General features: G+C 44.0%; 1 protein-coding gene across 2 annotated transcripts in view; it reads right to left on the reverse strand.

The window, feature by feature from the left end:
* Nucleotides 1–465: 465 nt before the first annotated feature.
* The window catches only part of GFM2 (GTP dependent ribosome recycling factor mitochondrial 2), a 45,236-nt gene continuing 18,389 nt past the window's right edge, over nucleotides 466–27,312 (reverse strand). For both annotated transcript variants that reach the window (XM_044276066.1, XM_044276067.1), the window contains exons 11-21: nucleotides 26,977–27,057; nucleotides 23,943–24,091; nucleotides 21,425–21,565; nucleotides 20,558–20,657; nucleotides 19,437–19,623; nucleotides 14,289–14,365; nucleotides 8,304–8,442; nucleotides 5,537–5,707; nucleotides 2,343–2,458; nucleotides 2,061–2,243; nucleotides 466–640 (exon numbers count right to left, since the gene is read on the reverse strand). In XM_044276066.1, coding sequence (XP_044132001.1) covers nucleotides 515–640; nucleotides 2,061–2,243; nucleotides 2,343–2,458; nucleotides 5,537–5,707; nucleotides 8,304–8,442; nucleotides 14,289–14,365; nucleotides 19,437–19,623; nucleotides 20,558–20,657; nucleotides 21,425–21,565; nucleotides 23,943–24,091; nucleotides 26,977–27,057 — 1,470 coding nt within the window. In that variant the 3' untranslated portion in view covers nucleotides 466–514. The remainder of the gene's footprint in view (nucleotides 641–2,060; nucleotides 2,244–2,342; nucleotides 2,459–5,536; nucleotides 5,708–8,303; nucleotides 8,443–14,288; nucleotides 14,366–19,436; nucleotides 19,624–20,557; nucleotides 20,658–21,424; nucleotides 21,566–23,942; nucleotides 24,092–26,976; nucleotides 27,058–27,312) is intronic.

Genomic DNA, 27,312 nt, shown 5'->3' on the forward strand with positions numbered 1-27,312 from the left:
TTTTTTTTTTTTTTGCTGACCCATTGACTTGAATGGAGCCAAGCACCGTGATTTGCGGACAAGAATAGGACATGTTCTATCTTTTCATGGCACGGAAATACTGAAACGGAATGCACACAGAGACACTTCATTATTTTTTGCTGAACCATTGAAATGAATGGTTCAGTATATGTTCCGCATACTGAACGCAAAATACTGTCGTGTGCATGAGCCCTAAGGGTGTGAGAACATGTTGGAAAATCTGCATTGTTTACAGATGAAAAAATCTCATCCACACTTAGTGGAAAGTTTCTACAATGAAATCCACATAGATTTACAATCTGGACTGCATATCAAGCTGTGGATTTCAATCTTAGCCACACAGTGCGTGAAATCCATCAGGTTTGGTGTGGATTTCAGCCAAACCAGCACTAAAGCTGAACTATGTAACCAACACAAACAGCAATAAATAGATAGTCCTTTTTAGAGTTTAGATTTTTATATAAATACAGTATAAAGCTGGAAGGCATAATGTTTATAGAAGTCCCTTCTTCCTGAGCAGAGAATTCTGGTCCTGGGGATTCATAGGTTCATAGTTTGAAAGCTGTAGAGTAAATGTGGCGCTGCCGGATGTGGCCGAGCGCAGATCAGTAGAATAGCCCTAAAAGAGAGAGAGATGCTTATGTGACATTTCAGTTTGTAAAAATACAAACATTTACTTGTACAATGTACTAAGAAATCATTAAAGCGCCATTTGATTCATGGCGCTGTACACATAAGGGGTACACACATAAAACTAATACAATAAGCCTAAACAAGACTGGTTCAGAGAGAGAGGACCCTGCCCCTGAGAGCTTACAATCTACAAGGGATGGGGGAAGGCTACATGGGGCGGTAGAGTGGCAGCAGGGTTACTATAGGTACCGTATTTTTCGCCGTATAAGACGCACTTTTTCCCCCCCAAAAGTGGGGGGGAAATAGCAGTGCGTCTTATACGGCGAATGTAGCCGATTTTGCTTAGTTTTCAATGATACACCCGCCGCGATGCCGTGCGGCGGGTATATCAGCTGTGAGGGAGGAGGGGCTGGGGGCCGGCGTCTGCATTTATAATGACAGCGGGGCCCGTGCAGTGACTGTATTCTACTACACGGGCCCCGCTTACTGTACAATCATATCCCTAATACCGTAGTTAATTGTTGTGTGCACTGCATGTAAAAGCATAATGAGCGATGATGAGCGCTATTACTTACAATTAGAAGCGCTTGCCGTTCGGAGCAGGGAGGAGGGAGGAGGCAGGAGGCAGGAGGCAGGCCGGGCGCTGGCAGTGTGAGTCATACGTCACGCGCCGGCGCCGCCTGCTTCATGAATGAAGCAGGCGGCGTGGGCGCATGACGGATGACTCACACTGCCAGCGCCCGTCCTCCCGGCCTGCCTCCTCCCTCCTCCCTGCTCCGAACGGCAAGCGCTTCTAATTGTAAGTAATAGCGCTCATCATCGCTCATTATGCTTTTACATGCAGTGCACACAACAATTAACTACGGTATTAGGGATATGATTGTACAGTAAGCGGGGCCCGTGTAGTAGAATACAGTCACTGCACGGGCCCCGCTGTCATTATAAATGCAGATGCGACCCCCACCCCCATTATAAAAGCAAATGCGACCCCCACACTTATGGAGGGGATCTGTGGATGACACATAGCATAAGATGCTATATATGTGTCATCCACAGATCCCCACCATAACTGTCATACACAGATCCTCATAACAGCGCCATCCAGAGAGGATCCCCTATAAGTGTCACCCACAGATCCCCCATAACAGTGCGTCATCCACAGATCCCCATAACAGTGCATCACCCACAGACCACAATTAGTTCAAAATATTTTTTTTCTTATTTTCCTCCCCAAAAACCTAGGTGCGTCTTATACGGCGAAAAATACGGTAATTTCTGTCTCTTTACCATATTGCCATGATGCTGTACATCAGTGTGAACAGTATGTGAAACTGAAGGATGAGGCGAGCATCTCTACTGTAGGCAAAAGCTAGATTTTTACCTTTTGAAAACACTAAGATACTTACCATCAGTTCTGCAAGTGGAACGAGGGCGAGCACAACTTTGTTATCTAAGCGGTCCTGAATTTCCTGAACATTGCCTCTTCTCTGTGAAAGATCAGCCAAGACACTGCCCAGGTAATCGTCACCCATAGTAATTTCCAACCTCATCATTGGTTCCAGGATTTGCTTTCCTGCTGTCTTTAGTGCCTATGGGGGAGAGAGAATATGTACAAGTGTTTTCTGAAACCACATTACTGAAAAGCAATTTACTAAACCCTCTGGAGTAGCAGGAAAATGCAAACTCACTTTCTGCACGCATCGTGATACACAAGCTGACACCACTGTCATTGACGTGCCAGGTAGGACATTAACTTTATGTACAATCACACCAACATCCTGGAGGGGAGAACCAAGTAGAGGCCCTGCAAAATAATATACAACACAATAATCCATCATTTGGTGTACATCATGTAAAGTGTGATCAAAGAATGAAGCCGCATATACAAGGTCGAGTCACATTACTCTGACTACCAGCGAATATCCAGGGGAACAGGTGAGAGCAGGTTGTCACAGGTAGCATCCCACAGCTGCTGGAGGATCCATAGAATGAACACAATGATTGAGGTGGTCTCACCGAGGCTCAAGCCTGGGGAATTAGGGAGCCAGGGTAGTATTTGGAAGTCTGGGTTAGGGATGAGTGAAACTACTTCAGATAAAACATCCAAAGTCGATTTGCATAAAACTTTGTTTCAATACTGTACGGAGCAAGCGTTCTGTACAGTATTAGAAGGTACTGGCTCCGATGAGCTGAAGTTATTACTTTTGTGAAGTCTTGTGAGACTTCAGGTAATAACTACAAAAATGAATTTCTACTGTAAAAAAAAACAAACTAAAAAAACATTTCCTGAACTCTGGTTCGGTTCCAAGGTACCAAGTCGATTTGCTCATCCCTAGTCATGGTCTTCCAAACAACATCAGACATTTCTAGCCGTGCGGCATGTCTCATCGTCTTGCTGGAGGAACCCATCTGCCCCAGGGAATACAATCAGCATGTATGGGTGTACATGATCTGCCAAATCAGCTGAATGCCTTCCATATGGATGAGGGTGCCCAGAGAATGCCACAAACTCATTCCATAGACAGGGCATGCGCGACCTGCGGCCCTCCAGCTAGTGCAAAACTACAACTCCCACAGTAATAATAGCCTGATATCTGTAGGCTGTTCGGGCATGCTGGGAGTTGTCGTTTTGCAACAGCTGGGGGCTGCAGTTTGAGGATGCCTGCCATAGACCAGGCATGCCCAACCTGTGGCCCTCCAGCTGTTGCAAAACTACAACTCCCAGCATGCCTGATCAGCCTACAGCAGGGTATGGTGGGAGGGCCACAGGTTGAGCATCTCTGCCATAGACCATAACACTAAACCAGCATGTGTTCTTCCAGCAATGGGCTGTTTTGATGTCTCTTACCTGACACAAACGTCCATCCCTTTGATGAAGCAGATGATGTGACTGCTGCTTGGCAAAGTGTTGCCTATCCAGTGAGAGGTCCAACTCTTGTTTTAGACACATCTGGTAGCCTCCACATTCATTTCAGTAGGGATTGGCTCCACTGCATCGTGTCAGTCTGTCCTAGTGCACCTCTGTAGCCAACGTTTACCCCTAAGTATTTGCAATGGGGCCATTTGTCCACTCACAATACACTTTCACCACAGCAGCACACATACAGTTCCAGAAATGCTGCCACCCTTGGCTTGAAAGCCAATATTTATCCCCATGAGGGATCTCTGTGCAGACAGCTCATCGCACACCTAATATACCCACCAAGCCAGCTCACCCCACATGACTGACTTCACGAGTTACTCACTGCTGATGTCGGAAGTGGTCATAATAATGTGACTCGACTGTGTGTATAAAAAAAAACACAGACATAAGCACGTATGAGATTTGCCAGCCATTGGGAGGCACTGGCTTACACAGATTTGAGATTCACTTTCAAGAATCTATTAGAATAAGTGAATTGATTTTCTCCACTGTTTTATGGACCAGCAAATCAATTCACTCCTGACAACCCCAAAATCCTTTTGAAGGTACCCCAAATTACCTCTATAGCCCATCGCTAGCAAGTACAAGCAGCAAATGAGATCATGTGACATGTCATTTCACCAAGGTGTGAAATGCTGGGATGTGGAACCCTTGCATGGAAAGTAAAGTCTTCATATTGGATCATTAATGCTCACAACACTAACAGTGGATCAATTAAAAAAAAAAAAATATATATATATATATATATCTATATATAAAAATCGGATTAGGCCGGTGATCAGGTATGAACTGATAAATCACTACGATACAGTCTGCTCAGGTCCGGGGAGCCGCACTAATGTATTGTATTGATATCCCTGCTATTTTGACATTGATCAGCATGGCCAGTGCTAACTGTGAACGCTCCTGCTGTATGCCTGATGCGCTGAGTAAGCAATCCAGGGAGATTTAAAGTATATAGGGACAGTTATATAGCTGTCCCTATATACCAGGGATGCCCAACCTGCAGCCTACAGCTATTAGGGGAGTTGTAGTTTTGCAACAACAGGAGGGTCGCAGGTTGGGCATCCCTGCAATATACTGTAAATCTCCCTGCGTTCTCAATAGCGAGAGCTTACTGCTCGCTGTAATGTATCTCCCTGGGGCTGGTTAGTTACTCAGTGCACCGGGGATACAGCAGGAGCGTGCGCTGTCAGCGCTGGCCACACTGATCAGCGAGAAATAGCAGGGATATCAACACATACATTTAATGTACACACGGCAATGTTCAGGGATGTACTGTACAGTATAAGTGAGGGGAGCAGCTGGGATCCATCTTCACAGTCAATACTGCAGTGTACTGTACTAGGAAGACAGATATGCCTTAGTAACGCTCATTTAGAGAGCACTGCTAAGGTCCCTTTTACACAAGCAAGTTTTCCACACGGGTGCAATGCGTGACGTGAACGCATTGAATCCTGACCCATTCATTTCAAGAGCTCTGTGTACATTTTTTTTCACGCATCAGTTCTGTGTTGCGTGAAAAACGCAGCATGTTCTACATTCTGCGTTTTTCACGCAGCCCTGGCCCCATAGAAGTGAATGAAGCTTTAGTGAAAAATACATCGCACCCGGAAGCAAATGCGGATGCGATGCGTTTTTCACTGATGGTTGCTAGGAGATGTTGTGAAAAACCCATTGCACCTGCGTGGAAAAAACTGAACGCAATCGCAGACAAAACTGACTGAATTTGCTTGCAAAATGGTGCGAGTTTCACTGAACACATCCGGAGACAATCAGTCATGCTCGTGTGAAAGAGGCCTAAGGGACAATTCAGGACAAGGTTTCTCCTACAAACGTACGACTTCACAATATAAAGTATATTAGGAAATGTTTCCCATCACTATCCCTACAGTTACATTACATCCTTACATTACTGCATGTAATAAGTTCAATTCTGGTGACTAACTGTACACTCACCTGAGAGGTAAGAACTGTGAATGCCATTCTCTACTGCTTCCTGATAACCATTTACACTAGATGGCAGATTACCAGAATATTTAACGACCGGACTGTCATCAGATAAGGGTTTTACTTCCAGTTCTACCGTCACTTGGTGTCGGGTGTCGCCCATCATTCTATCCAAGGTATCTAATCATTAACATAAAAAAGAAATATACTGCAGAGAACAGTTATTAACCCCTTCCCGACATCCCGTACATGTCTGGCGGATGTCAGGTCTTTAAAGATGGTGCCCAAAGAAGAGCTGGCGCCATAGCTACTGGGTGAATGCTGTTTCACACAGCAGAAAAGGTAAAAAACCTGTAAGCGCACACTTTCCAGGCAGAAACGCCTCCCTTGGCTGAGACCAGGGAAGGCAGTTCATTGAACTAATAGGCCAGAGCCTGTACTAAGCTTGTAGGCTCATTACTGTATATTCCAATTCAGACCCGCAGGTGGCAGCACTGTATTGGAATAGCCTGATCTTTGTATTCTGTAATGGATAAAAATCTATTACTTTATACAAATTGCAATCTATTGATTGAATGTTGGGGACTAAAAAAAAAGTTTTAAAAAATATAAAAAAAATATGTATGTAAATTCAAGTAAGGCCTCATGCACATGGCCGTTGTTTTGGTCTGCATCTAAGCCGCAGTTTTGGGAGGCTCGAATGTGGACCCATTCACTTCAACGGAGCCGCAAAAGATGCGGAGAGCACTCTGTGTGCTGTCCGCATCCGTTGCGCCGTTCCATGGTCCACAAAAAAATAAAATAACATGTCCTAATCTTGTCCGCGCTTTGCGGACAAGAATAGGCAGTTATATTAAAGGCTGTCCGTGCCGTTCCGCACAGAAAAACACACAATGGTCATGTGCATGTAGCCTAAGGGAGTAAAAAAATCAAAGAAAAAAAATTATATAGATATAGAGAGAGAGAATATGAGAGAATGAGTGCACGCTCCAGGGGAATCGACCTCTTACCCCACTCAATGTATCCAGAAAATGGACGGCACTCCGACTAGATGAAAGTGAAAGGTTCCTTTATTCAACCATACGGTGCAACGTTTCGGCTCCAAAAATGAGCCTTTTTCAAGCAGAGATATACAACAAGTGACGACAATTATATAGGCAAGTCAATTAGTGAACAAATCATAGGCGTGTTACAAAATCATGTGACCATGTCCCACCCAGTGGGCGTGTTACAAAAGTGACAACATCAAATTCATGATTAAAATACAATAAAAGAAGTGCATAGTCAGGCAAATGTCATTATCATATGCATCTGGCATTTGCATACATTAAGTGACTGAAGGGACATATTCATCGATCGAGCAGGAATAGACAATCGATGAATGCGTCCAGTAAATCTATAGCATACCGAGGGCGGAGCAAAGGGACGATCAAGTGAACACATCAGAACGGAAAGGGGCATATTCCATGCGATCATTAAATGTTGTGAACATACCACTGTACCGGCACGGCGTTACATCAATCAGGGACTGGTGGCAGCTGGAGGACGCCGAGCATCAAGGTTGGTCTGTGCTCCTACGTCATCACAGCGCCACTCAGTACAGCCAGGGTGCGTTGCGGCGCATGCCCAGCGTACATCCTGTCTCAAAGCGCCATCTTAGAATCTGGAGAAATGCCCAAAACGCATGTGAGAACATCAGACCTGTCATCAATCAGGGTAACGCGATCTGAACTAGTACGGACAGCCTGAATAAACAGATCGCCCACATACTATACCCAGACATAAGACCAACTGCCACCACGGAAAACCGCAGTGCAGAAAGGAATATCTGTCAAGGGTATCAGATCGCTATCATACCCAAGAGGGTTCTCCTCCTGCAGGTACACAGATGTCACAGGTAGCAGATCTATCCCAGATAAAGAAAGTGATTTCAACAGCACCATCACGGCTGTTATATTTTGTCAGTCCCAAGGTGCATGCCGGGTCCGGCAGTGAAAAAATTGCAAATATATAAAACCAAAAGAAAAAATTAGCATAATAAAAAAGGCTTCTAGGAATGTCACCCTCCCGTATACAATAATGCGTCCACTTCATCCTTAAGCCCCAGCCTTCCAGATACTGGATACAAGCCAACGCACCCTGGCTGTACTGAGTGGCGCTGTGATGACGTAGGAGCACAGACCAACCTTGATGATGCTCGGCGTCCTCCAGTTGCCACCAGTCCCTGATTGATGTAACGCCGTGCCGGTACAGTGGTATGTTCACAACATTTAATGATCGCATGGAATATGCCCCTTTCCGTTCTGATGTGTTCACTTGATCGTCCCTTTGCTCCGCCCTCGGTATGCTATAGATTTACTGGACGCATTCATCGATTGTCTATTCCTGCTCGATCGATGGATATGTCCCTTCAGTCACTTAATGTATGCAAATGCCAGATGCATATGATAATGACATTTGCCTGACTATGCACTTCTTTTATTGTATTTTAATCATGAATTTGATGTTGTCACTTTTGTAACACGCCCACTGGGTGGGACATGGTCACATGATTTTGCAACACGCCTATGATTTGTTCACCAATTGACTTGCCTATATAATTGTCTTTACCTGTTGTATATCTCTGCTTGAAAAAGGCTCATTTTTGGAGCCGAAACGTTGCACCGTATGGTTGAATAAAGGAACCTTTCACTTTCATCTAGTCGGAGTGCCGTCCATTTTCTGGATATATATATATATATATGTGAAGAAGCAGCTGTGCATGGATATGGGTTACCTGACGCTCGTGAACCACTTAGAATGGTTTCTCTATATGCAATCTGAAGGGGTCCTAAATAAGTTTCCAAACCATACTCCCTCCGTATCCGGTCATGTATTATCTCTATATGAAGCTCCCCCATTCCACAGAGAATAAGCTGCAATTCAAGAAGGAAAAAGAACATTTTAGCAATATCAGTAAAATTTTATGTATACAACACAGTCAGTGCTGCCAGTGAACGTACACGAACTTAAACCACTAAAACATTTATATATGAAAAGCATAAAACAAACATGCCACACTGAAAATGGTAAAAGGCTTAAAGGGGTATGCCATAAAAGGTATTACTAAGTCATGAATAGGGCATTTCAAATTAACGTGAGTCTCTCACCTAATTTTCACCAATATAAAAGAGCACTGCCCCACAGAAGATTGCAGACACATCCCAAGCAGACCTGTGTGCACTTTGTCTGTATTCCATGTCCATGAAAAGCACTTTTAGGCTAGGTCTACACGACGACATTTGTTGCACGACAGATAGGGCGCAACATTTTGTTGCACTAATGTCGCGCGACAATAGTGCAACAAAATGTTGCGTGACAAATGTAGTCGTGTAGACCTAGCCTTATTCTGCTAGAAAACGGCTCCCAAGTGCCCAGCTGAAAGTGAAAGTAAAAACAGCTTCCACTCCGATCTCGATTTCTAATTGCCATATCTTCTGATATAGTGGATATAATGCTGTGTTCATATTTGCTGCTACCAATCCCAAGATATGAGCAGCTAAAGCAGCCCTCTCCTCTTCAGTCTGGTTTGCTTTGGGCACTTGCAGCAGCAGAGCTTGGCACTTAGGAGCTGCTTTCCATCAGAATAAGGCCTCATGCACACGACAGTTGTTTTTTGTGTCCGCCCCAAAAAACGGATGCGGTATCCGTTTTTTTGCACAGATCCCTTGTGATAAATGCCTATCCTTGTCCGCAAATGTGAAAAAAGGAGGACATGCACAAAAGGGAAACACGGACAACGGACGCGGAATACAAACGGATGAACTATCAGCATTTTTTAGGTGACCCATTGAAATAAATGGGTCCCCATCCTAGCCGCAAAAAAAAACAAAAAACGGAACAGAGGCCGAGAAAAACAGCCGCCGTGTGCATGAGGGCTAAAAGTGCTTTTCCTGGACATGGAATACAGACAAAGTGCACACAGGTCTGCTTGGGATGTGTCTGCAATCTTCTGTGGGGCAGTGATCTTAGTTATATTGGTGAAAAACAGGTGACAGACTCCCTTTAAGTATTATTGCAGTATACATGCAATACAAATATTGTAGGTTTTTTAATGCACATTTTAACCTCTAATAGCGTCCCCCTTCTCCTGCATTCAGAGATGGCCTAATATGCTCAGCAGCTTCCCAGCTATTCCCCACAGTGTTGGCATGGTGATCTCAAAGAAGCAGGTGAAGTGGTCCAGACGCCTTTCACTCATTCATCCCTACTTCTAAATCCATAGAAATATTTATAGACAAGGGATCAGCAGCCTCGGGGACTCCAGTTGTTCCGAAACTACAACTCCTAGAATCCTCCTTTGACTTCTATGGGAGTTATAGAACAGCCAAGTAATTTTGCATGCTGGGAAATGTAGTTTCTCATCTGTGACATTGGGGGCGGGCAGGTGAGACAAACTGTTGTCACTAGGAGCAGAAAAGGAAAAACATAGACAGAGGCAGCCCCTCATGTGACATACTGTTGGATATCTAGTATAGTTGCAGAGGGTACTGCACTCCCCAAATGCTGTTGTGAGAATTACAGTAGGTATTTGCACAGGACAGGTAAAGCCTTGGATCGGTCTTCTCTCCTACTGCTTCTGACTTGGCCAGAGGAATCCCAAGAATAATGGAGAAAAAGCAGGATCAACCTTCAGCGGCACTGTATTCTGAGCAGTCGACCACAGGCTTCTTCTCATCTTTGGTCCCTCCACTGTCCAGCTCCCAACAGGCCACACTAGATGGCACTCTATACAGATCACTTTCTACAGCAGTGATATTTGAACACGGCAGAGCAAAGCCATGCATAGGTCAGTTTCTGTAACTTATTTTCTTTGTATCAACGCACTTTCCAGTCTGGTTCTCCTCAGTTCCAGCTTCTTTTACCTCCAGAACAGACTGTGGTTAGGTTAAAAGACGCTGGGATTTTTCTTTTTTTGTTGGTGTGAAGACTCAACCGAAACTTTTGTCTTTTCTCCATTCCAACCTGGAAATGGGCTGAGTTCCCTTAAGGGGCAAGTTTCAACCCTTTCCATTCGGTTTCAGTGCAACTTGGCTTCAAATTCTGCATTTTGCACTTTTCTGCAGGGTGTTGCCCAGTCTATTCCACCTTACTACCATCTTTTGTCTCCTTGGGACATTAATTTGGTACTCAAGGCACTCCAGTCCTTCTCCCTCTGAGCCATTGCAAAAAGTGTGTCTTTGTTTCCTCTATTACAAAGTTGCTTTTTTGGTGGCCATCAAGAATCCTTCCTGTCACTCTCCTTTTCTGGTGGTCCATCAGGGTATGCTGGTCCTTCACCATATGCCAAACCTTTTACCAACGGTGGTGTCTTCATTTCATGGCAACGGAAATATTTTTTTGCCCCTCCCTGTAGCATCCTCAGGAGTGTACTCTGCATACCCTTGTCTAACTTGGTGAAGTGAAATGAGAAAAATATATAAATACAACTATTGTTTTGAAATAGAAAACAGAAAATTGGCATGTGCGTATGTATTCACCCCCTTTGTTAGGAAGCCTATAAAAAGCTCTGGTGCAGCCAATTACCTTCAAAAGTCCCATAATTAGTGAAATGATGTCTGCCTATGTGCAATCTAAGTATCACATGATCTGTCATTACATATACACACCTTTTTTGAAAGGCCCCAGAGCCTGCAACACCTAAGCAAGAGGCATCACTAACCAAACACTGCCATGAAGACCAAGGAACTCTCCAAACAAGTAAGGGACAATGTTGTTGAGCAGTAGAAGTCAGGGTTAGGTTATAAAATATATATCCAAATTTTTGATGATCCCCAGGAGCACCATCAAATCTATCATAACCAAATGGAAAGAACATGACACAACAGCAAACCTGCCAAGAGACGGCCGGCCACCAAAACTCAGACCGGGCAAGGAGGGCATTAATCAGAGAGGAGGCACAGAGACCTAAGGTAACCCTGGAGGAGCTGCAGAGTTCCACAGCAGAGACTGGAGTATCTGTAGATAGGATGACAATAAGTCGTACGCACAATAGAGTTGGGCTTTATGGCAGAGTGGCCAGAAGAAAGCCATTACTTTCAGCTAAAAACAAAAAGGCACGTTATGAGTTTGCGAAAAGGCATGTGGGAGACTCCCAAAATGTATGGAGGAAGGTGCTCTGGTCTGATGAGACTAAAATTGAACTTTTGGGCAGTCAAAGAAAACGCTATGTCTGGCGGAAACCCAACACATCACCCAAAGAACACCATGTTTTTCAGCACCCGGGACTGGGAAACTGGTCAGAGTTGAGGGAAAGATGGATGGTGCTAAATACAGGGATATTCTTGAGCAAAACCTGTACCACTCTGTGCGTGATTTGAGGCTAGGACGGAGGTTCACCTTCCAGCAGGACAATGACACCAAACACACTGCTAAAGCAACACTTGACTGGTTTAAGGGGAAACATGTTAATGTGTTGGAATGGCCTAGTCAAAGCCCAGATCTCAATCCAATAGAGAATCTGGTCAGACTTAAAGATTGCTGTTCACATGTGCAAACCATCCAACCTGAAGGAGCTGGAGCAGTTTTGCAAGGAGGAATGGGCAAAAATCCCAGTGGTAAGATGTGGCAAGTAGAGACTTATTCAAAGCAAAAGGTGGCTCTACAAAGTTTTGACTTTAGGGGTGAATAGTTATACACATTGACTTTTTCTGTTATTATGTCCTATTTGTTGTATGCTTTACAATAAAAAAAAAAAAAAAAAAACATCTTCAAAGTTGTGGGCATGTTCTGTAAATGAAATGATGGAAATCCTCAAACAATCCATGTTAATTCCAGGCACCAAAACACAAAAAGTCAAGGGGGTGAATACTTTTGCAAGGCACTGTACATGACTGGGCTTCAGCTCTCCAAGTGTGTAAGGCTGCGACCTGGTCCTCATTACTTCTCTAGATTTTTTAAAGTAGCGCACCTTTGAATCCGCAGACGCATTCTGGTTTTCTTGCCCTTGGGACTGCTTTGGAACATCCCATTGTCTTGCCTGTGGACACCCAATGGCACGGATGTGATAACTAGATTTTTGTACTTACCATAACATCTTTTTCTCTTCTGTTCATTGAGGGACACATCTCCAACCCAGTTATTTTTATTGGTTTCTGCCTCGTTTTGGTTCTTGTTTGGTTCTGGCCTCATCTATGGCCCCAGATTTATGCTCCTCCTGCTGCTCTCGAACAAACTGTCTTAACTTAGTCCCTGTAGGAAGGTTATAGCTGGTGGTCACTCTTTTTGCTTAGTGTCCGCCTCCTAGTGGCAGCAGCTATACACCCATGATCTTGCCTGTGTCCCCAATGAACGGAAAATAAAAAGAGTTTACAATTACAATTTAGGCTACTTTCACACTTGCGTTCGGGGCTCCGCTTGTGAGCTCCGTTTGAAGGCTCTCACAAGCGGCCCCGAACGGATCCGTCCAGCCCTAATGCATTCTGAGTGGATGCGGATCCGCTCAGAATGCCTCAGTCTGGCAGCGTTCAGCCTCCACTCCGCTCAGCAGGCGGACACCTGAACGCTGCTTGCAGCGTTCGGGTGTCCGCCTGGCCGTGCGGAGGCAAACTGATCCGTCCAGACTTACAATGTAAGTCAATGGGGACGGATCCGTTTGAATTTGACACTATATGGCTCAATTTTCAAACGGATCCGTCCCCCATTGACTTTCAATGTAAAGTCTGGACGGATCCATCTGAAGCTACTTTCACACTTAGAATTTTTTCTACAATATAATGCAGACGGATCCGTTCTGAACGGATCCCATCGTCTGCATTATATGAGCGGATCCGTCTGGGCGGATCCGCTCTGAAAGCAAGTGTGAAAGTAGCCTAACAAGTACAAAAATCTACTTTTCACAGCAACTGGAGTGCTGAAGGTTTCTGACCCCTGCTCTAGACTGTGGAGAAGGAAAATGTGGTGGAATTACATGGCATATGGGGCTATATGTCAGGGACTATTTTCTATGTAGGGAAGGATGGAGTTAACAAGAGATAAATGTGATGCATCTTGGGAGATGCAGGTACTTGATGAGCTCCTGCCGATCCACAAAAAGGAAAGGCAGTGAGTAAAATAGTTTTAAAGGAACAATACCATCATCATTTTTTTTTTATCAAATATTAACATCCCATAATATGTGAATATTCTATGTAATTTTTTTTTTTACAAAAACAGGTGGACGGTTTTCTGGGTATAAATTTTTTTTACATCACTGGGTGTATTCTACGTCCTGTTCTGGCTCTTAACTTCCTCCTTTGTTTAGACTTTTAACACAGCAAACAGCTTCGCTTCACCCTTACTCAGACCATAACTGCAGCCAGAGAGGGAAGCACGGGGTGAGCGACTCAGGGCATCACACATTACGCCGAGAAGTGCAATGCTCGTCCTGTGCTGACTGCTAAAGGACAATATTTAGCATTTCATTTTCAATGGTATAGTACTGACGAAATAAAAAAGGACAAACAGCTAAAGACACTTACAAAATAGTATTCTATGAACTGTTTAAAAAAAAAAAATACCCATTTTCGATGGAAGTGTCCCTCTAAATTTGTGTGATATTCCATTTAATGAACTAAACCAGCAATCTGGAAAACGGCTGTCCAGCCTCAAATATAGAGACAAAAGTGGTTTCATCTCTGCACAGTAATACATAGAGAGCTTATGTTCACATCCTTGGAGCACAAACCAAAATGGGCAAATTCAAGCTTGGATCTGGCAAACAGTAAATGAAATAATCTCCTACCTGTCCAGAGTCAGGATCTATCTTCACTTTAAGGCTAGGGTCTTCTAGCTGGAGACATCTTAGTGCATTTTCTAAATCTATATACAAACATAAAATGCACATATATAAACATCAAATAATTGGTACTCAATAATATAAAAGTCTACGTCTACTTTGTTTTTACAATCCGAAGCAGATCTTAAAGGGGTTTAAGATCCGGAATAAAGAACTGGTACCTGGCGGATCCTGTGCTGTTGTAACTGGGTTCTATTTATCCGTCTGCAGCGGCGATGTCACGTCTACAACTTAAAACAGCTCCAGCCCGTCACTGGCCTCAGCAGCAGTGCACCTAAAGAGGCCAGTAATTGGCTGCAGAGGTTCCCGTGTTGTCGATGTAACATCAGAGCTGCAGCTAAGTAAATAAAGTCTTGCCGGGAGAAGTGGAGCGGCGGCACGGGATCTGTCAGGTAAGTAATTACTAGTTCTTTACTGCAGGGTGATCCGAAGGTTTGTGTGGTTTCACCTTGAAACCAGACAACCCCTTTAAAGGGGTTTTCCAGTACCTAGATATTGATGGCTTAGCCTCCGGATAGGTTGGCAATGTCAGATCGGTGGAGAAAAACATTAATAAGGAAGGTGCACTACTGTGGATGCAAACAAACAAGTCTGACTAAACCATCAAACTGGTGTTTTTTTGAGAATTTAGCCAATATATCCTTATATGAAGGACATATCTGAGCCCGAGCACAGCACCAAGTTGCTCAAGTAGCTCGGGACCTAATGCTAACCTACCTGTGCCATATGGGCAATACCAGGAGCCAGTGGGTGAATTACAGGAGCGTGAGGTCCGACACAGCAAACTCCCAGTTACCTCCAGCATGCAGCCATGCTTGCAATGAGAGGAGGGAGGACTGACACCCAAGACTGACTGAAAGCCCAGGCCTCAGAGGTGCACCTAAATGTTGCCTGTGGATGAAAATCAGGCACATTTAAATATGGAGTTTATATACCTCCAAACATATCTACAAAAAAAGGAACGTGATGGCGGCACTGGAAAATAGAAACTGGCAGGTGTTAGGTCCAGGGATATAGCTGCTTACCCCATGTAGATAGAGAAGAAAACCGGACAGCACTCCAGGTATAAAAGCAAATGGTGTTTATTCACCCATGTGGAAGGAAATGTTTCAGCTCATACAAAGAGAAAGGCTCTCTATATACAAACTACAAAAAATGGCGTGGTGTCAAAAGGCAGGAAGTGCTCAACCCCATGTGCAGTTGTGCATCTATACCCAGGGGAGCAGATCCTGCACTTGTGGCCCGTTGCTAATGGCGATCCCCAGCAAAAATGCATACAGTGGAGAATGCCCGCAGCGGACCACAAGTACCACAAAAAGACATTCTACACAACTGGGAGTTTGCTGTGAGTCGGACCTTACGCTCCTGGTATTGCCCCTACGGCAAAGGTAGGTTAGCGTTAGGTCCCGAGCTACTTGAGATACCTTGGCGCGGTGCTCGGACTCAGATATGTCCTTCATATATTGCTGGGGGCTGAGTTCATATGGCTGGGGGCTGATCACATATGGCTGTGGGCTAATATGAGGCACGGGGGTCTCATCTGAGGTCTGATTGGGGGTCTTCTTTATATTGGGCTCTGATCTAAGGTCTGATTGGGGGTCATTCACATTGGGGTCTGATCTGAGATCTTAGGGGATCTGAGCTAAGGTCTGATTAACATTGGGGGTCTGATTGCTGATCTGAGGTCTAATAACAAAATATATTTTTTCTTGTCCTCCTCTAAAACCTAGGTGTGTCTTATGGGCCGTATATATATATATATACAGACGTGGACAAAATTGTTGGTACCCTTTGGTCAATGAAAGAAAAAGTCACAATGGTCACAGAAATAACTTTAATCTGACAAAAGTAATAATAAATTAAAATTCTATAAATGTTAACCAATGAAAGTCAGACATTGTTTTTCAACCATGCTTCAACAGAATTATGTAAAAAAATAAACTCATGAAACAGGCATGGACAAAAATGATGGTACCCCTAACTTAATATTTTGTTGCGCAACCTTTTGAGGCAATCACTGCAATCAAACGCTTCCTGTAACTGTCAATGAGACATCTGCACCTCTCAGCAGGTATTTTGGCCCACTCCTCATGAGCAAACTGCTCCAGTTGTGTCCGGTTTGAAGGGTGCCTTTTCCAGACTGCATGTTTCAGCTCCTTCCAAAGATGCTCAATAGGATTGAGGTCAGGGCTCATAGAAGGCCACTTTAGAATAGTCCAATTTTTTCCTCTTAGCCATTCTTGGGTGTTTTTAGCGGTGTGTTTTGGGTCATTGTCCTGTTGCAAGACCCATGACCTGCGACTGAGACCAAGCTTTCTGACACTGGCTAGTACATTTCTCTCTAGAATTCCTTGATAGTCTTGAGATTTCATTGTACCCTGCACAGATTCAAGACACCCTGTGCCAGACGCAGCAAAGCAGCCCCAGAACATAACAGAGCCTCCTCCATGTTTCACAGTAGGGACAGTGTTCTTTTCTTGATATGCTTCATTTTTTCGTCTGTGAACATACAGCTGATGTGCCTTGGCAAAAACTTCGATTTTTGTCTCATCTGTCCACAGGACATTCTCCCAGAAGCTTTGTGGCTTGTCAACATGTAGTTTGGCATATTCCAGTCTTGCTTTTTTATGATTCGTTTTCAACAATGGTGTCCTCCTTGGTCGTCTCCCATGTAGTCCACTTTGGCTCAAACAACGACGGATGGTGCGATCTGACACTGATGTTCCTTGAGCATGAAGTTCACCTTGAATCTCTTTAGAAGTCTTTCTAGGCTCTTTTGTTACCATTCGGATTATCCGTCTCTTAGATTTGTCATCAATTTTCCTCCTGCGGCCACGTCCAGGGAGGTTGGCTACAGTCCCATGGATCTTAAACTTATGAATAATATGTGCAACTGTACTCACAGGAACATCTAGTTGCTTGGAGATGGTCTTATAGCCTTTACCTTTAACATGCTTGTCTATAATTTTCTTTCTGATCTCTTGAGACAGCTCTTTCCTTTGCTTCCTCTGGTCCATGTCGAGTGTGGTACACACCATATCACCAAACAACACAGTGATTACCTGGAGCCATATATATAGGCCCAATGGCTGATTACAAGGTTGTAGACACCTGTGATGCTAATTAGTGGACACACCTTGAATTAACATGTCCCTTTGGTCACATTATGTTCTGTGTTTTCTAGGGGTACCATCATTTTTGTCCATGCCTGTTTCATGAGTTTATTTTTTTACATAATTCTGTTGAAGCATGGTTGAAAAACAATGTCTGACTTTCATTGGTTAACATTTATAGAATTTTAATTTATTATTACTTTTGTCAGATTAAAGTTATTTCTGTGACCATTGTGACTTTTTCTTTCATTGACCAAAGGGTACCAACAATTTTGTCCACGTCTGTATATATATATATATATATACAGACGTGGACAAAATTGTTGGTACCCTTTGGTCAATGAAAGAAAAAGTCACAATGGTCACAGAAATAACTTTAATCTGACAAAAGTAATAATAAATTAAAATTCTATAAATGTTAACCAATGAAAGTCAGACATTGTTTTTCAACCATGCTTCAACAGAATTATGTAAAAAAATAAACTCATGAAACAGGCATGGACAAAAATGATGGTACCCCTAGAAAACACAGAACATAATGTGACCAAAGGGACATGTTAATTCAAGGTGTGTCCACTAATTAGCATCACAGGTGTCTACAACCTTGTAATCAGCCATTGGGCCTATATATATGGCTCCAGGTAATCACTGTGTTGTTTGGTGATATGGTGTGTACCACACTCGACATGGACCAGAGGAAGCAAAGGAAAGAGCTGTCTCAAGAGATCAGAAAGAAAATTATAGACAAGCATGTTAAAGGTAAAGGCTATAAGACCATCTCCAAGCAACTAGATGTTCCTGTGAGTACAGTTGCACATATTATTCATAAGTTTAAGATCCATGGGACTGTAGCCAACCTCCCTGGACGTGGCCGCAGGAGGAAAATTGATGACAAATCTAAGAGACGGATAATCCGAATGGTAACAAAAGAGCCTAGAAAGACTTCTAAAGAGATTCAAGGTGAACTTCATGCTCAAGGAACATCAGTGTCAGATCGCACCATCCGTCGTTGTTTGAGCCAAAGTGGACTACATGGGAGACGACCAAGGAGGACACCATTGTTGAAAACGAATCATAAAAAAGCAAGACTGGAATATGCCAAACTACATGTTGACAAGCCACAAAGCTTCTGGGAGAATGTCCTGTGGACAGATGAGACAAAAATCGAAGTTTTTGCCAAGGCACATCAGCTGTATGTTCACAGACGAAAAAATGAAGCATATCAAGAAAAGAACACTGTCCCTACTGTGAAACATGGAGGAGGCTCTGTTATGTTCTGGGGCTGCTTTGCTGCGTCTGGCACAGGGTGTCTTGAATCTGTGCAGGGTACAATGAAATCTCAAGACTATCAAGGAATTCTAGAGAGAAATGTACTAGCCAGTGTCAGAAAGCTTGGTCTCAGTCGCAGGTCATGGGTCTTGCAACAGGACAATGACCCAAAACACACCGCTAAAAACACCCAAGAATGGCTAAGAGGAAAAAATTGGACTATTCTAAAGTGGCCTTCTATGAGCCCTGACCTCAATCCTATTGAGCATCTTTGGAAGGAGCTGAAACATGCAGTCTGGAAAAGGCACCCTTCAAACCGGACACAACTGGAGCAGTTTGCTCATGAGGAGTGGGCCAAAATACCTGCTGAGAGGTGCAGATGTCTCATTGACAGTTACAGGAAGCGTTTGATTGCAGTGATTGCCTCAAAAGGTTGCGCAACAAAATATTAAGTTAGGGGTACCATCATTTTTGTCCATGCCTGTTTCATGAGTTTATTTTTTTACATAATTCTGTTGAAGCATGGTTGAAAAACAATGTCTGACTTTCATTGGTTAACATTTATAGAATTTTAATTTATTATTACTTTTGTCAGATTAAAGTTATTTCTGTGACCATTGTGACTTTTTCTTTCATTGACCAAAGGGTACCAACAATTTTGTCCACGTCTGTATGTGTGTAATGTAAAGGGTTAACAGCTTTAAGAATTTACCGGGTTGTTTAGCTACAGAGGATGGCTCAATGGTACAGAAGAAGACTGGCTCTGGAATCTCCACACCGGCTAATACAAGGTTGTCCTGTGACTTCTTGTCCTTGCTCTTCTCTCCGGCTCGACCTGCCCTGCGAGCAGCGGCTGATGCAGATGCTTTTGAGGATACAATAGTGTCTCCAGTTGCAGTCTGTGATACACAGAGGTAAACATATGAGTACAATGTCACAGAACACGCAGTGTCCACTGACAGCGGTCACCCCGATAGAATGGTGGTGCTTTATTCACTACTTGTCCATCAGTTTAACCTGCAGAAAAGGTACCATTCCAACGGCCTGCTTGGTTCAAGAAATTACTCCATGGTCTATAAGGGTAGGTTCACACTGAGATTTTTGAAAAGGGAGATTTGAGGCAGATTTTCTTGCAGGTTTTTTCAGCCAAAGTCATTAGTGGATCCAGAAGGAAGGAGAAATAAGTTCTTCCTTTATATTTCCGAATACGCTTCTGGCTTTGGCTGAAAAACCTGCAGAGAAATGTGCTTCAAAACCTCCTTCAAAAACTCAGTGTGAGCCTACCATAAGGACTCGGCTGTAATGTTTTGTCGCCTGCATATCGCGGATCCTCAAAACACAGATCCTGGCCACCTGCATGCTGCCATTTTCTTTTTCACTTCAATAAAAATATCCGATCTTTGTCCGTAAAACGTGGAACGGACGTGCAGACAAGGACAGCACATGGTGTGCTGTGTCCATCTTTTGTGGCCCCATTGAAATTAATGGGTCTGCATCCAATCCGCAAAAAATGTGGATCGGGTGTGGATCAAACATACGGTCATGTGCATGAGCCCTAAGACTTGGCCAGGTGAAATAGTACCTCCTGGAACAGAGAAGGTCGCATAGATCCAGTGCTGTCTGCTAATGACCATGTTGCTTATTTGAAGGACTCAATAAAGAAGCTATATTTTATTAGTGGAGTTTCCCTTTAAAGAGCTGGTAAACAGGAGAATAATATACATGTATTTTGGGAATCTGCACACAAAGCATATAGTCCTACTGTAGTATGCAGGTACCACTGGTGTGTATACTATCTACATACTGGCATTGGAGAAAACAAGGCACACTTACCTGTTTAAGTCCCACAGTTAGGGCAATATTACCGGGAGGCAGAGAGGATATTTCTACTTGTTGATCAGCAAATGGTAGGATTAATCGGCTCATCCTTTCCCTGTATAAAAAGACAACACTCACACTAGCTGTCCAGTAATAGGCACAGAATCATTGTTCTTTCAAATAGTATGAGCACTTCATAGTTGGGGAAGTAACACACTAAGACACTTGCGTTGTGGCTTTCTGGTTTTGAGATCCGGCTGAGGCATAAGCAGAAAGGACACGCCCCTTCAGCTGTCAGCTTGATATAAATCTAGCAGAGCAATGAATGTGGAGATCTCTGGATCCATGTGAGGTACAGGGCTGGTTCTAGCTTTGTTAGAAAGAGATTGGCATGTACTATATGATGTCTGATTTTCATTTTTTACATCAATCATGGCATAACCCCTTTAAAGCAGGAAGTGCTAAAAAAAATAAATAATAATAACTAAAGAAGCATAAGGCCTCGTTCACATCTCCATCAAGCTGATCCAGCACAAATTCCAGCCAACTTTTTTGTCCAGCTGAAAGCAGTCAGATCACTGCCCGACCTCTTTACCGTCAATGGGGATCGGGCGGTGAACTAGAGAACCCGGCAATGCCGGATCTGGGGAAATCCTGCTTGAAGTTGAAGGAGATGTGAACAAAGACTTACTGGCCGATCCTCCAAGGTTACAGTGCTCCCCAGAGGTCTTTGTTTCTTGTGCTGCAAGCAATGATGTACCCGACTAACCCAGTTACTGAGGCAGTGACTTGCTGCAGCGGGGGAATCATTACTGCAGTGCTGGAGCACAGTAGCATTATTACATCAGTAGGGTTTTACCTCTCCAACAGAACAATACGCACGTGCAGTTTTTGTTCACATTATACACTGCAGATTGCGCTTTCATTACTCCAGAATAAATTCGGACAAATACCATGGGTCCACGCTGCCGGTCATGAACAACTTTAAATGCCAGAGCACACAAGTCATCCTTGTACCAGGACCTATAAAGGAACACACATGATTTCACACGAGAAACATTTAATTTCAGTTTCTTGATATTTTACAGAATTAATGCATGCAGGAAATCAGGGACAGTGTTGATTTTCATATAGGCAATACTGCTAATAATACTGCTATTCCTCTCTTGTGTGCACTCCTATCCAGGTCTGCAGATCTGTCATTCAGTGGGTGACAGCCATGACATTCTATATAGTGCTGCAGCCAATCACTGGCCTCAGCAGTCTTGCGCGTTACATCGCTGAGGTCAGCGATTGGCTGCAACAGTACACTGAACATCACAGCTGCAGCCCAGGGCATATGACTGCAGCAGCGCTGGATTAAACACACACAAGAAGGGAAAGTACTTCTTTTTTATTATTATTATTTTACATGGCACTTTAGTAAAATTAAAACTCAAACAATCCCTTTAAGCCAGGGGTGCACAACCTGCCGCTCGTGATGCCATCCTGTGGAGCCCCCAACCTCCTACCTCGAAAAATGCATGTTTGTGTGCGGCTGCTCACAAGTGATTTCTATGTCAAAGAGAAGACAAGAGACAGAGGCAAGAGCCAAGTACTACAGCTGTACTGTGTATCCCATATATCGGGAGATCGGGGGTCCACTGACCCATGTTTGGCACTTAAGAAAGGAGTATATGAATTAGAGGTGGATATCTATGCGTTCAGCTCTACCCATTGTAGTGTATGGTCATTATGAAAGGCTAAGTAGTTACCACCATCTTCAGTGGAGAGAGCCACGAGTATGCCTGGTCTCCTACTCCCTGGAATGCTTATTGGGTAGTAGGGGGTCCCCATCATCCCAATTGGTGGGTGGTTTTCTGGAAGTGGAACCTGCATCAGATATTTATGACATCTACTTTTAATATACCATAAATGTCTCAGAAGAGAATACCCCTTTAAGTTTTACACTACGTGGTGACACGTGTCATATGGTATGAATGTGATGGTGACCTACTGTGACATGACATTGTTGGATTTTTGGTCAAAAGTCACAAGAAGCTTTGCAATCATAGACCACAATGCAAGTCCAGGGAGTTTGAGATTTGTCTGGGTGCAACATTTCTGCAATTTAGCTGGGGGTTTTTTTTTTCATGTTTTTTTTTTTCTAAAATAGTTGCATGACGGCAAGTTGTTTTGGTAACCTTTCAGAGACTTGCGGTTGCGTGATGCAGTCCCAGCCTTATTGCAATCTTTGGTGAGTGGTTCAATAGGAGCCTCGGAGAGGCCCATGGAGCAGAAAAGGTTCTGCACCCCTGCTCTAAGCTTTGCCACTAGATCCATGAAAGTACCGTAATTACAGGAATCGTCAATTTTGGGCTTTTTGTAGTGAACATGGTCATCTTTTTGTATGCAGGAGCGAAGATAGTCACGCTTACATTACTCAGGGGAAAAACTGCTATGCCATCCACAGATTAAGGGTCCATTCACACGTCCGTTGTTTCTTTCCTGATCTGTTCCGTTTTTTGCGGAACAGATCTGGACCAGTTCTGTACCCATTCATTTTTAATGGGTCCTGAAAAAAATAAATCAGACAGCTCAATGTCAGATTTTTTTCAGGACCCATTGAAAATGAATGGGTCCAGAACTGTTCCGCAAAAAACGGAACAGATCAGGAAAGAAACAACGGACGTGTGAATGGACCCTAAGATAGTAAAGGGTTGGGATTTGGAGAGAACCACCAGGGTATACCACAAGCGCTTTCTCTAATAATAACCTTCCCGATATTTCAGCCTTTACAATGATGTTCTGTTCCTCCATTACTTGCCACCTCCCCATTCACACCTCCTGTTTATTGGTGGATATGATCACACATTATTCCTGTGTACAACATGTGAAATGAGCAGGAGGGGGATGTAGTACAATTGCAAAGGTAAGTACCATAGGTGGAGAAGGTTATCTGGTCGCTATTCAATGTGCCACAAGAACCCCTTTAACCTCCCCTCCTACAGCACCATTATCTGACTGAACAGAATCGAGGCATATGGCAGGAATTTATCTTTAATAGAAGAAGATTTTAATGACTTGGTCAACTAGTCTTAAAAGGGTTATCCAAACTATAAAACATGCCCCCTAATGCCCGGGCCCCTCATATAGATTATACTTCTACTGCGATGGGGACGAGCCTCCCTAGCATCGCAGGTGACGCTAGGGAGGCTCGTCCCCCATCGCGGCCTGCTATTGGCTGCTCCCTCCATAGCCGGATTTTTTGATTCTGCACGACAGGGGAGATTTAGCGTTGGCAGTGTGGGGATCCGGAGTGACGCGAGTGCTGGGGAGCAGGGTAAGTATAATCTATATGAGGGGCCCGGGCATTGGGGGCATTTTTTATAGTTTGGATAACCCCTTTAAATTCACTTACATGAAGTCATGGGAACAGTCGTCTGGTGAGGGCAGGTACAGCGTGATGGCATCTAACAGAGGCTGGACACCTTTATTCTTCAAAGCACTGCCACACAGCACTGGGACTGCTGAGCGAGCCAGTGTAATCCTGCGGATGGCAGCCTGTAACTGCACAGTACAACAGTGGGTTACTTCCGGATACCGATAAGAATCCACGTCCCCCTTACAACATCATTTCACATGGATAGGAAACAGGGGGCTAGTTTTGTACCTTTATGCAGTGGTAGAAAAAAAACTTTGAAAGATTTATCCCATCAGGACAACCCCTTCTTATTACAGCGTCCCTGCTAATGAGCAGATCACTGGTGTCGTGTACACATTTTCCTGCAGAAATGTGATTACACAGCGCCCATTCAATTACCAGTCTAATACATGGTTGCTCGAAGTCCTCCAGAGGGGTCAGTCTCCTCTTCACCAGCCCCTTTACTTTTGTTATTTACCTCTCCCCTTTTCTCTCTTATCTTTAAGGGGTTGTGCAGTGGTATAATACTGAAGACCTTACCGCGGGATAGATAATATCAAATCAGCGAGGGCATGGCTCCCGACACTGATCAGATGTTGGAAGGGTTCATGGCTGAGCGCTGTATCCTCTTCAAAGTTTGACTGCAAGCCTGTCTCCCTTGTAGTTACACTTCACCGCTACTACAATGGAGACGGCACTCCCACAATCTCTGCGACCGCTTCAAACAGCTCATCAACGAGGGTGCTGGGAGTTGGACCCCGACCGATCCGATATCGATGATCTGTCCTGAGGATACGGCACCAATATTACTGCACAACCATTTTAAGCTCGGCCTTTGCTTTGCCAACTTTGAACTATAGTAACAATGGGGGGCAGAGGGACAGGCTGTCCCTCATTCACTGCATTTGTCAATCAGCACAGGAGATTGAGTTACACAAAGTACCTCTTTCCCTCTGTAGGACCTGAGCATTACAAAAAAGTCCATTATTGCCAATAGGCACCATGGTTTTCTTCTTTGTCTTGTGGAGGCATTGCAGAGAAAACTGAACACTTGCTGTCAGATTCCCCCAGACAGATGTACTTGGCTGAATACGAGTGTAGAACCCCAGCAGTGCAAGGCACCAGTGCTAACCACTGAGCCACCGTGCAGCTCAACACTGGGGTCCTAGCAGGAACCATACAAGACTGAATTATTCTAACAAAAAGTGGCTGCAAAGAAAGAGCAGACCCATTAATGGGAACCTGTCACCTGAATTTTGGATATAGAGCTGAGGACATGGGCTGCCAGATCGCCACTAGCACATCTGCAATATCCAGTCCCCATAGCTCCGTGTGCTTTTATTGTTTCAAAAACGATTTCTATAGATATGCAAATTAACCTTAGATGAGTCCTGTCAGAGATGAGTCCAGCGTCCTCTGACTCTGAGCCCAGCCGCGCCCACTGTGCAGGAACCCAGCACCGCCCCGCATCCTCCGAATCTCCTCTTTGCTCCCCGACGTCAATGCGCGAGCTAGAGCATGTGCAGTTTGTTCTCTGAGGCGGATGCCAGCACAGGGAATCACACTAGACCAACACTGCACATGCGCTAGCTCGCGCATCGCGAGATTACGGAGCTCTAGCTTTGTGACGTCGAGGAGCAAGGAAGAGATTTGGAGTATGCGGGGCGGTGCTGGGCTCCTTCACAGTGGGCGTGGCTGGGCTCCAGAATGGATATTGTGGATGTGTTAGTGGCGATCTAGCAGCCCATGTCCTCAGCTCTATACTCAAAATCCAGGTGACAGGTTCCCTTTAACCACCTAACAGTTTTCTCTGAGCTCTGCTCAGACAGAAGCAGCACGGGAGAGGGGTGGTCTGCTTTAGCTGGCATTCAAGGCTTTCATACAAGACCAAAATGACATAATTAGCACAACATCAGCAGGAGATATCACTGTTAGAAATTGATTTGGGAATATAAAACCTGCTTTGACTTTCACTGCATCCCGATTTTGGTATAGTTTGAAAGCTGGGAATGTCAGCTTTCAAACAATACAAAGCCATCTCTAGCTGCTACCTATCCAGAGATATGAGCAGCTAAAACAGCCACCCCTTACACCTCCTTCAGTCATAAAAAGTTATGACTGCTGGAACATGAAGGGAGAAAATGTTACTGGTCCTTAAGGCTAAAATGAATCACTAAGGTGTTAAAAATGCAACTGTGTCCCCCGAGTTGTGCGCCAACAAGATTGACTTCAGACACATTAAAAACCTTCAATAAAAAGTGCCATTTTGGGGAGGGCTTTTCCAATTTCAATGTGACTGCTAAAGTTAAGGTAGGGCCTTGAGACCAAAAAGAACACAAGAGGAACACAAGTTATGGGGAAACCTCATATTCAAACATGTAGATTTCTCACTTTGGTACACATTGTTCAGACTATGACATGTCACATAGCTGTTTCATCTGCGGGGCTTGTTTTTTTTGGACATAATGATGGGGATTACATCTTCACTGTACAAAGTATGAACTGATTATGGAAAAATACAGCACGACAGACAGGTAAGTGTGCGGCAGCTGATCAGGTATTGCCCCCATACAAACAAGTGGATACCCACACCCTGGACATTTTATCTATAGTCGTGTTTTACATCACCGCTGCTTCACTGAAAATTGTTCTTCAGTTTAACCCTTCAAGGAAATACGATGTAAATGTTCTTATCTAGAAGCTCCCTGACATACATTTAAGTCAAGGTGATACTAAGAATTGCTAAGCATTACGTATGTGATCGCAGTTTGGCCAAACAACACACTTCTAATAGGACTGATGTAAGAATAGTTACAGTCTGGTGTATTCATGGGAGGAGTGCTGTCCATTGTCCTGCGGTGACATATACACAGCAGCCTGGCAATCACAACCACAAGGGGCTGGGAAGGTGGGGGTTAGAGTTCCGCTATCTACCAAGAGCCACAATCATTTTTATGTATTCATACAAATTTGATGGAAATGTGTCATTTACAACTGTCACCCTTTAATATATAAGAAGTGGCTACTGTACCTTTTCTACCGGTATGAGATTAAGATCCTCGCTGTATTCTTCGAGCATCAATGAAGCAAATTCATCGTCTAAATCTGCAATCTGCAAAAAGTGACAATATTTCCAGGGTAAGAGAAGCATACAAACTGATTCCCCACCTACAGACATTAAGAAGGACGGGTCACTAAGCCAGACTTCTTTACATCATAGGGTTCACATCAGTGTCAGGACCCGTAACAGGCACCTGATGCTGAGACTACCACCGACAACTTCAAGGGGGTTTTCTGGGCGTTAAATATTGGTGACCAGAGTATACCAAGCACAGCGCCATCCACGTTATAGTGGCTGTGCTCAGTA

This window comes from Bufo gargarizans, chromosome 1 (genome assembly GCF_014858855.1).
Source record: "Bufo gargarizans isolate SCDJY-AF-19 chromosome 1, ASM1485885v1, whole genome shotgun sequence".
Taxonomy (NCBI): Eukaryota; Metazoa; Chordata; class Amphibia; order Anura; family Bufonidae; genus Bufo; species Bufo gargarizans.